The 12,018-nt window shown below is 36.9% G+C and overlaps 1 protein-coding gene across 1 annotated transcript in view; it reads right to left on the bottom strand.

Annotated features, from left to right (window-relative positions):
- LOC105553366 (WD repeat-containing protein 70) overlaps window positions 1-12,018 on the bottom strand; it is a 332,864-nt gene that overhangs the window by 263,298 nt on the left and 57,548 nt on the right. Inside the window, exons 6-7 of the mRNA XM_011999421.1 lie at window positions 6,442-6,501; window positions 723-856 (exon numbers count right to left, since the gene is read on the bottom strand). Coding sequence (XP_011854811.1) covers window positions 723-856; window positions 6,442-6,501 — 194 coding nt within the window. The remainder of the gene's footprint in view (window positions 1-722; window positions 857-6,441; window positions 6,502-12,018) is intronic.

The raw sequence follows: 12,018 nt of genomic DNA, 5'->3' as shown, positions 1-12,018 counted from the left end.
AGTGCAGTGGCACAATCTTGGGTCACTGCAGCCTCCACCTCCTGGGTTCAAGCGATTCTCCTGCCTCAGCCTCCCAAGTAGCTGGGATTACAGGCATGAGCCACCATGTCTGGCTAGTCTTTATATTTTTAGTAGACATGGGGTTTCACCATGTTGGACAGGCTGGTCTCAAAACTCCTGACCTCAGGTGATCCGCCCACCTTGGCCTCCCAAAGTGCTGGGATTACAGGCGTGAGATACCACGCCCAATCTTTTGTAGTTTTTTTGAGACGGAGTCTCTCTCTGTTGCTGGGTTGGAGTGCAGTGGCGCAATCTCAGCTCACTGCAACTTCCACCTCACAGGCTAAAGCAATTCTCCTGCCTCAGCCTCCCGAGTAGCTGCATTACAGGCATGCACCACCACGCCCAGCTAATTTTTGTAATTTTAGTAGAGACAGGGTTTTGCCATGATGTCCGTTCTGGTCTTGAAATCCAGGCTTCAGGTGATCCGCCTGCCGCAGCTTTCTAAAGTTCTGGAATTACAAGCGTGAGCCACCGCACCCAACCTCAAACATTGGTTTATGAAACAAAAGAAATGTGAGGCTCATTTTACTTCATTTAAATTATGAAGGCAGTATATTTTGATACAAGTCATTGTAGATGGGATTCCAAAGCCAAAAGCACTGTCTTCCAATGTGAAGATATTAAGTAAATATGAAGATATTAAGTAAGCGAATACATACCACTCACAGGGCTGAAGGGATCTAAATGCCTTAAAAGAAGCATCCATTCCAGCAAAATCCCAAAACTTAACATCATAGTCATATCCTCCTGTCACCAAACGGGCACCTGAGGGATCCAGACCCAAAGCAGACACCTGGTTTTAAAAAAATAAAATAAAATTACTGGAGCAAAATGACATATGGTCATTTATAACCCCCATTTCTGTTCTTTAATCCCACCCCCTATGTTACAGGCCTTGAAAGCACAAACCACCAACTATTATTACTTCTGAAAAGTGGGAATGGATGGTGCCTTCTATATTATTAGACTTTGTTACTGTATTAATTCTTTTGCAATAAAGAAAAACACTTTATTTGACAATTTTGTCCCAAATCGTCAACCATGTACTCAGAATAGCTATCACTGCAATTTCATAAGATAAACTAAGTTGCCTTAGTGTACAAGTAGAAATCTTACAAATAATTACAATAATTCAGCATTTTCAATATACAACCTAAGGGAAACTTTTAAGATAGTTTAACCATAACCAGATGAAGACCATATGAATCTTAAATTACCAAAATGAGTAACACCAAGGGAGCTTTAAGGAATCTATTTAACAAAGTAGAACAAAGAATTATCTGTTCCTTATGGTCAAATGGCTCGGTATATTCACCTTAAACAATTATTTTTAAAGCTGAATGTTTAAGTGGCTAATCACATTACAATAGTACTTATATTGGTTCCATAAAATATTTGTTTTCCGCCGGGCACGGTGGCTCATGCCTGTAATCCCAGCACTTTGGGAGGCCAAGGCAGGGAGATCACTTGAGGTCAGGAGTTTAAGACTAGCCTGGCCAACATACAGAAACCCCATCTTTACTAAAAATACAAAAATTAACCGGGTGTGGAGGCACGTACCTGTAGTTCCAGCTACTATTCCAGAACCTGATGCAAAAAAAATCACTTGAACTCGGGAGGTAGAGGTTGCAGTAAGCCAAGATCGTGCCACTGCATTCCACCATGGGTGACAGAGCAAGACTCTGTCTCAAAAAAAAAAAAAAATTTGCAGGTCAGGCACCGTAGCTCACCCCTCTAATCCCAGCACTTCGGGATGTTGAGGCAGGCAGACCACCTGAGGTTGGGAGTTCGAGATCAGCCTGACCAACATGGAGAAACCCCACCTCTACTAAAAATACAAAATTAGCTAGGCATGGTGGCGCATGCCTGTAATCTCAGCTACTAGAGAGGCTGAGGTAGGAGAATTGCTTGAACTCAGGAGGCAGAGGTTGTAATGAGCTGAGATCGCGGCACTGCACTCCAACTGGGCAACAAGAGCAAAACCCTATCTCAAAAAAAAGAAAATTGCTTTCCCTGTGAACTTTCTTAGGTCTAATTACACGTCAATATCCAATGTGTAACTCATTGTTCCTGAGATATATGTAGCTTTCTCTCAAAGCAGAAAGTCCCTAGACCTACTGCCCTCTCAGAAGAAAAGAACTGCATTAGGAATATTTAATGTGATTACCATACATTGGACGCAGTAATGTTTTTTGTTTTGTTTTGTTTTGAGACAGAATCTCACTCTGTCATCCAGGCTGGAGTGCAGTGGTGCAATCTCGGCTCACTGCAGCTTCTGTCTCCTGGGATCAAGCAATTCTCCTGCCTCAGCCTCCTAAGTAGCTGGGATGACAGGCACGCGCCACTACACCCAGCTAATTTCTGTATTTTTTAGTAGAGATGGGGTTTCACTTGTTGACCAGGCTGGTCTCAAACTCCTGACACCTCAGGTGATCTGCCCACCTCAGCCTCGCAAAGTGCTGGGATCAGAGGTGTGAGCCACGGCGCCTGGCCAAAGTTTTATATAAAGGAAGCTTCTGTAAATCAGTTCTCCTAATAAATAGACTTGAAATGTAATTAATATAATTATAATTAAATAAGTCAGATACTGACAAAATAACTTATGTTCATTTCAATTAGCACTTGCAAACACTGATTTCATAATATAAGGTAAACTTACTATGGTTAAAATTAGACATGAACTCCAAAGATGTTAAAGAAAATATACAAGTGAAAACAAAGTCATTTTTTATGCCCAAACAATAATGTCTTAAAACAAAAAACAATCAAAATCAAAAATAAATGAATAGTAGTTTTAAAAACCTAGGAAGTGGCTTCTGCTACCACCACCTACAAATTCACTTGCCTCTATGTGCATTATGCTATCTTTCTTCCCTCCTGTTGCAATTTAAAAGTTATTTATTCTCCTAATAAGGCTAACCCCACCAGTGTTCATCTCACTACAACACAATATGAAATTACAACTTCATCTGTGGTTCCTGTATTCTGTACCTGTCCTGCCCTCAAGAGTATAAGCATCATATGGACAGAGACCTTGTCTGTGCCCAGCACTGGACCTGGCACAATATACAAACTCTACTAAATATTTGTTTAAAAGAAAGGAGAACTAAAAATTGTAAAACCTTACGTAAAACAAACCTGCAGTCTGACAAATATGAGATAAATTCCTTTTTATCAAGGAAGAACAGAATAAACTGCAAACTTGACTGTTCTCCTAGCTAAGAAGAAAGATGACAAATTCTAAAGCAAAGTTACAAAATGAGGCTTTCAATGCAGCCATTCACTGAAGTATCAGGATCTCTGCTGCTGACTGTATACATGATTCATCATTTACCAAAAGGATATGAAGAAGGTAATTAGAAAGATAGAAAACAAAGCTCAGAGGCTGGGCACAGTGGCTCACGCCTGTAATCCCAGCACTTTGGAAGGCCGAGGTAGGCGGATTACCTGAGGTCAGGAGTTCAAGACCAGCCTGGCCAACATGGCGAAACCCCATCTCTACTAAAAATACAAAAATTACCTGCTGTTGTGGCAGGCACCAGTAATCCCAGGTACTTGCGAGGCTGAGGCAGGAGAATCGCTTGCCCCTGGGAGGTGGAGGCTGCAGTGAGCCAAGATGGCACCACTGCACTCCAGCCTGAGTGACAGAGAGAGACTTTGTCTCAAAAAAAAAAAAAAAGTGTCTTGTTCCAACTTGAGAATGAGGACAAATTTTCAGTTTTAACATTTAAATTAAAAGAATTAATGTGTATTATCCTCTCCTTCCTTCAAAAAGCTTTAGACTTTATCATCACATTCACTGGGAAGGGTTCAGTTGACTATTATGCCACAGTAACTGTATTCACTAAATGAATATACATGTTTCTTCAGTGGCAAGGAGAAAAAGAGCACAAAAACGGTTATAAATTTAGAGATATAAAAAATAAACATAATGATAACTCTCCTGAGAGTACATCAGACATCATTAAGAGACCAATTTGAACAAACTGACTCTAAAAAGATGTACGGGAAAACTGGGGAAATTTGAACACTAATGAGATATTAGATTAAATAATTATTGAAAAAAGATATAATAAAGATGGTATTATGTAGGAAAGAGTGTATGTGTGCACATTCAGAAAGAGGGAGGCAGAGACAGTCCAAAATTATCTCTTAGAGATTCATACTGAAATATTTACAGATGAAATCATATGAAGTCAGGTATTCGCTTTTAAATAATCCTGTAAGGTGGGGACAGGCAGGACTAAAATGTAAAGTATATAGGAAAAAAATAACATTGGCCTTATGGATATTTTTAAAATAACTCGCTTAAAAGAAAAAAGATCAGATAGAAAAGTCACCTTCTAATTCAACATTTATTTAAAAATAAATTTACTTGCATGTAGGACAAAGGCAGGATTGCCCAAAAAAAAAAAGAGTTAACCCAAGAGTATAATTAGACACTCTAATTGATTTTCAATGTGTAAAACATACTGCAGTATTTTTTAAGTTATGTTTCTCTACAAGATAAAACTTGATTCACCAAAAAAAAGGAATATTTAAATCAAACTTGTGAAATTCATGACCCATCTCTCAGTTGTAAAATTCTCCAGACTAGATGACAGAAAAGCTTCCTTTTAATTACTCAGTCTACAATGTTTTCCTTATTTACTTAAAAACACAAAAAGTAGAATTCCATCATAATTTCAGAATAAAAATATAAAAAACACGATTTAAGAAAAAATATATTAAGAATCAGATGGAAATTATTTCTTACAGCAGCAATTCCCACATAGTTTCGTTTCAAGACTCTTTATACTCTTAAAAAATTTATTGAGGACTCCAGGCCAGGCGCGTTGGCTCACGCCCGTAATCTTGGCACTTTGGGAGGCCGAGGCAGGTGGATCATGAGGTCAGGAGATCAAGACCATGCTGGCTAACACAGTGAAACCCCGTCTCTACTAAAAATACAAAAAAATTAGCCAGGTGTGGTGGCAGGCATCTGTAGTCCCAGCTACTTGGGAGGCTAAGGTAGAAGAAAGGCATGAACCCAAGAGGCAGAGCTTGCAGTAAGCTGAGATCGCACCACTACACTCCAGTCTGGGCGACAGAGCGAGACTCTGTCTCAAAAAAAAAAAAAAAATCTATTGAGCACTCCAAAGAGGTTTTGTTTATGTGAGTTATATGTATCACTATTTCCACTAGAAATTAAAACTAAGAGATTTTTACATCTTTTCTATTTCATTTAAAATAACAACAAACCCATTATATTTAACATAAATATTTTTATGAAAACAGTATTTTCAAAAGAAAAAACTAAGAATGATCCGGTTTATATCATTTCTGGGTCTACCTCTATTAATTGAGGTTTCCCTCTTATTATGGGATGTATTTTCTTAGTTCTTTACATGTTAGGCAATTAGAAAAAAGTAGCTTCATTGAAAAGGGAAGGATAATTTTTTTCGTTTCATATGAATGTTTCACTCATTTAACTACCACTTTTTAGTGGTTTTGCAATAAGATACAATGATTTCACCTTACATCTCAAATATTTTATATTATTCATCTTTATATATTTTAGAATACTCAAACATCAGTAAATATAACAATATAGGCCGGGCATGGTGGCTCAAGCCTGTAATCCCAGCACTTTGGGAGGCCGAGACGGGTGGATCACGAGGTCAGGAGATTGAGACCATCCTGGCTAACACGGTGAAACCCCGTCTCTACTAAAAAATACAAAAAGTTAGCCGGGCGAGGTGGCGGGCGCCTGTAGTCCTAGCTACTCAGGAGGCTGAGGCAGGAGAATGGCGTAAACCCGGGAGGCGGAGCTTGCAGTGAGCTGAGATCCGGCCACTGCACTCCAGCCCGGGCGACAGAGAAAGACTCTGTCTCAAAAAAAAAAAAATATATATATATATATATATAAAACAATATAAACATGCAAACTGTAAACTAAGTATTAATGAATACTTAGAGCCATATGGTAACTACTTAAAGTTCATTTCTTATCTTAACATTCATCTGAAAAATGAACAAACTCATGCCTTTTACTGATACAGAAGTAAAGCAAAGGGTGGTGAGAAATTTTCCCACACCATAAAAAGCAAAATTGTGTTTGAGTTTCATTTCTTTCTTCCACTTACAATGTTCCTATATTAAAAAAATAAGAGGTTTTTAAAGCCAACAATAACAGTGACAATAATTGTTTCTACTTTAACTAAAAGGAAATGGCTATTTTGACTGAACATAAAAGTAATCTATTTTTCCTTAATGTCTATAGCTTTTATGTCATCAGTTGATTGCATAATTAGCCTTAATACAAATGTATCTTATCAGTTCACTTTTCCATGACAGCCCTGTAATTTGAGGGGGAAAAAACCAGATTTTTAAACTTACTGTTTTAGTGCCATGCTTCAGCGTTATCTCATGCGAGTCAGGAATCTTGTGAACAGGATTCTGAAACAAGAAAACCCCATGACATTAACGGTAAAATAACATATTTGTGGGGAACTACATACCACATTCACAGGAAATACAATTTTTTTAAATTGTATTACTGGCTTTTAAACACAAAGCTTAAAAAAAACCAGCAAAAAAGTGTGAGGGTATCTTTTTTCTACACTTCTAGATACACTACAATGGATCTCTGATGATAAATTGATTTTAAATACCTAAAAGGATAAACCTAAGAAACTCATTAGGTTCTATAAAATTATCTCTTATTGTCAATATAAATTGAAATTTTAATTTAATCCAAATGTAAAAATAAATCAGTAGTTGTTAATAGTATAATTCATAAAGAAAAATTAGAAACTTACTTTTCCTTCAAATCACAGCTTATCAAGAGGAGCGAAAAGGTCAATATCAGGCTGGGCACGGTGACTCACGCCTGTAATCCCAGCACTTTGGAGGCCAAGGCGGGCAGATCACCTGAGGTCAGGAGTTCGAGACCAGCCTGACCAACATAGTGAAACCCTGTTTCTACTAAAAATTAGCTGGGCACGGTGGCACATGCCTGTAGTCCCAGCTACTCAAGAAGCTGAGGCAGGAGAATTACTTGAACCCCGAAGGCGGAGGTTGCAGTGAGCCGAGATCGCACACTGCACTCCAGCCTGGGCAACAGAGTAAGATTCCATCTCAAAAAAAAAAAAAAAAACAACAGGTCTATATCAAAATATCTGGAAAAACTTAAAAGATTCTCCATTTGCTTTAAGTGTACTCTGATATTTTAGGTAAACAAACCATGTAACTTTGGCATAAATTTCAAAATTCTGTATTATAAAAATCAAACAGAATCTAACAAACTTAAGGGAAAGAATAGACTAAATCATCATTATTCACTGCAACTGGCATTTTTAAATGCCCTAACAATTATGAGTGCTGATAAATTTTAAAACACTGATGCCAAGGTAATAAACAATAGAATACAACCATATTTTACATTAATATTTGGTTATGTCTTACTAAAATACAATTATTTTTCTGTCTTACTATGCCTACAGAAAAATCTCACAAAGAGCAAACCACCACAAACTGAAAGAAATTAATAAAGGCTATTTTATTAATTTCTGCTTACCATACTTTAATATCAAAAGTATTTTAAGCATACTGTAACCTATGTATAAAATAATAATTACAGATTTTCCTAAAAAATAATCAATAAGGTCAACATCGAAAATTTTTAAAGTTCTCTATTTACCTATTCTGGGACATACCTTAAAGTGTTAAGTACTTAATTTCTAACAAACAACAAAACTTTCACAGGGTAACTATATACCTTTTAACCCTTCAAAGTTAAAAAGAAAATTGTTCAAAAATGGTAAAAATAAGAAACTCCAAGTCATTCACTGATTCATTGGTTCGATAAGCATTTACTGAAGTGAGATTATACCAGTCATTAGGTGGCAGCAGACATGGTCTCTTCTCATCCCTTCCACACAAGAAGCATATGGTCTAACAGGGAGATATCAATGACTCTACTTCAGTATAATGAATGCTATGATAGACAGCAGTACGGGCAGAATAACTGAGGGACAGTAAAGAGGAATGCATAAATCAGACATAAGAGGTTACAGTGATCATTTAAATCAGAGGTTTCATTGTTTATTCAAGTCTCATTACTCAAGAGCAGGCTAATCCTACTATAATTATATGTCCATTACAAATTTAAGAATCATCTTACCACCTACTTAATTAAACATGTGACCTAACAGCTCTTTCTTTTATATCTTCAGTCTTTACCCTGCTATAGCTCTTTCTCTTCAACATATAAACAAAGTATTAGTACTTCCCATATTAAAAAAAAAAAAACAAAAACTAAAAGACTACTGACTTCCCCTAAAATTTATTGCTCAATCGTTACTTTTTCCTCTGCAATCCAGCTTTTTCAAACTATGGCTTCACTTAGTGTCCCCGCTTTCTTTCACCCTCTACCTCAGCTTTGGCATTTATCATTTTATTCCTGATTCTTAGCACAGTTCTTGGCACATAAGAGGCTCTCAGTAAATAGTTCTAAATGAACAAACAAGTCACTATAAATCTCTCTGCACACTTTACAGAACTTAATCTATATATGTGAACTTTCAACAGCATGGTAACTATTTATCTCCTCCATCTTGAAACTGTCCTTTGCTAGGAGGAAACAGCCTGCAGAAAAAGCCAGAAACGCTAGTTTTTTAAACTAGCAATGCCATTAATTAACCATGTGATGATTTGAGCAAAGTTATGACTCAGTTTCTTCATTTGCAAACTACGAATAATAGCACCTGCCCCACAGGTTACAGTGAAGTACGTGGTTTCAAATTCCTAACACAGTTTGGCACATGGTAGAGCTCAATAAATGACAGTCACTATTTATTCCAAGGCTTACCTCCTATATTGGTCAAGTCATCTTAGCGTTTTTCCAGGCTTCTTTTCCTCTTTACCTGGCTAATTTCTACTCATCCTTCAAATCTCAATTCAGTTGTGACCAGCTCTCAAAGCACTTCTCAACATTTCAAACTCTGGGTTAAATGACCCTCTTATGCATTTCTATGACATTTCCTTACTTTAATCACAGAACTTATCACAATACATTGTAATTTTTTACCTTTCTCCCCCACCACCACCCCCTTACCAAACTGCAAAATATAAGCTTCTCAAAGACTACATCTATTTATCATCTCTGGATCCACTATGCACAAAAAAGCTGGTATATGGCAGACATACGTATACACACAAGAGGTTTTAGAAATGAATAAATCACCCACTGTCTACCTTGTTCATCACATAAGATTGTAATTTTTAATTAACTCTCAAATTTTAGAGTAATGATTATGTCCACAAAGAAAAGCAGGTGCTATCACATCAGGCCAGTCTGGTAAGTGAGAGGCAAGAAATAACTGAAGATTTTCAAAAGCTGAAAACCTTTTAAGACCAAATTATTATATCCCAGACTAAAAGCAGATTGAAGATTGCAACAATACAGAAATAAAGGTAGTTTTGTTTTAGATTGTCAAGACACAGTTGGGGAATTTGCAGTTTATTTCAAGACAAAGACATTACTGTATTGTTTAGTATATTGTGGAAAGTGCTGCACATATCTCTTTCAGAGATATCAATATTCGAACACAAATTCCAAAACAATTTAAAGGTCAAATTCTGGACTATTTCTACACTGAATAATCTGAATCACTACTCCCTTTGCAGCTGGCCACATTTGAACACAATGAAAGCATCTATAAGTGCTAAATATTCTTGCAAGAACCAAGATAATACTTGAAATGTTCTACTTACAGAAGAATCTATCATAGTTTATACCTCATTTCATAACTAATTACTTTTTCATCACTCAGCAAATAGAAATACTGTCACCAAAAAGATAGGATGAAAATTATTTCATTTATTTCAATGCAGAATGTGCCTATATATAGACAATTTCTAACATTTAAAAAAAATTTACAAGAACACACAACTTAGTATTTATATTAGGAGTGAATTAAACATTTAAATAAATGTTTACATTTAAAATCAAAGTTTTACTGGAAGTCATGCATGGCATAACTCATAAAAATCCCATATAATTGGCACAGCTAAATCATCTAAAATAGTAGCAATCCATCTTTTGGTAGCGTATCACTTGATGGTGACTGTTCTTTTTCCAGAACTTTTACTAATGACTTTTTTAAATACAGCTTAGTGTGAAATTTGCTGTAACAGTAAAATATTTTCAAGATTTTCCTGCCAAGGAACATCATAAACTATTTGACTTCAATGGAGTAATTTATTACCAGAATTCATAACAAGAGCTACAGTCCTAATGGAAGAGAGGAAAATACACCATTTTTTGTTTTGGCTTAATTCTGAAAACGAACCAAAGGATTATTTCCCAGGCTCTGCAGTCTACCCCCAATAACAACGATGGCAAATATATCTAAAATAATATGAGCATTTCTATCTGATGAGCATTTCTACCCGAACATCCTTACAGAGATTTCAGATGACTTACAAATCAGAAACAACCCTTCTAGGCTAAGGTCACATACAACTATAAGCCATAATAAAACCTCTACCCAAAAACAAAGATCTGCCACAAAGTTGCTGGGTGCTGGGGGAAGAGAGTAAGGACTGCCAAAAAGAAGCTTGAAAATGAGTGCCATTTTCTCGCAGAAATCATTTAAGTACAATTACCAGTGCAGGCAACCAGAATTAAAGTCTATTCTAGTGCAATTATGGAGATCTAATAACACTAACTTAACATTAATTCATTTCTTCATTGATATGGTTCGGCTGTGTCCCCACCCAAAATCTCATCTTGAATTGTAATCCCTGCATTCCCAGGACCAGGTGGAGGTACTTGGATCATGGGAGCAGTTTCCCCATGCTGTTCTCCTGAGAGTGAGTGAGTCTCACAAGATCTGATGGTTTTATAGCATTTGATATTTCTCCTGCTTGCATGTCGCACTCTGTATTGCCACCCAGGTGCCTGTTTCTCCTTTGCCTTCTACCATGATTACAAGCATCCTGAGGCCTCCCCAGAAATGTGAAACTGTGAGTCAATTAAATCTCTTTCCTTTATAAATTATCCAGTCTTGTGTATTTCTTCATAGCAGTGTGAGAATGAACTAATACCTTCATTTACTCACTAATTAAACATTCACTTAACAAACATTTATTATTTAATTACATACCACACACTGGGTACCACAGTTAGATTAATGATAAAAGAACTACTAATAAAGACTCTGCTTACACAGAACTGTCAGTCCAGAAAAACAAAATAAGACAGGTAAACAAATGGGCAAATGAAAATGTTTCCGTTGCTGTAACAGGAGTATACACAGGGTTCAGTGCTCAATTCCATTCTACCTAAGAAAGTAGGTGGTTAGAAAAGAGATTTCTGGTATCTTTCAAAAAAACAGAGGTTCTCTAGATGAATATGAAGAACATCTAGGAGAGAATAATACAAATCTTGACACTTTCTGAACTTCAAATATTTTTCCCTCACTAGAGTTTGAATTGCTAGGCAGAAAATAGAGCAAGGGTGTATGTGTTATATATATATACAGCATTATGTCATTTTATATAAGGGATTTCAGCATCCTTGGATTTGGGGATCAGCAGGAGAGTCCTGGAGCCAATTCCTCTCAAAGGGCCAACTGTATATGTATAAAAGCCAGACAGTTACAAACCAGGTTGTATACAATTCCAAAAAACAGAAGTTTAAGCTCTGAGTCACAGAAAGTAATTTCATAAAGTCTGAGATTTTAGACCAAGCACGGTGGCTCACGACTCTAATCCCAGTATGTTGGGAGGCCAAGGTAGGCAGATCACTTCAGGACAGGAGTTCGAGACCAGTCTGACCAACATGGTGAAATCCCATCTCTACTAAAAATACAAAAATTAGGCCGGGCGCGGTGGCTCAAGCCTGTAAACCCAGCACTTTGGGAGGCCGAGACGGGTGGATCACGAGGTCAGGAGATCGAGACCATCCTG

This window comes from Mandrillus leucophaeus, unplaced genomic scaffold (assembly GCF_000951045.1).
Source record: "Mandrillus leucophaeus isolate KB7577 unplaced genomic scaffold, Mleu.le_1.0 Scaffold1165, whole genome shotgun sequence".
Taxonomy (NCBI): domain Eukaryota; kingdom Metazoa; phylum Chordata; class Mammalia; order Primates; family Cercopithecidae; genus Mandrillus; species Mandrillus leucophaeus.
The sequence above is the reverse complement of the archived record's forward strand: the minus strand, read 5'-3'. Positions and strand labels throughout refer to the sequence as shown.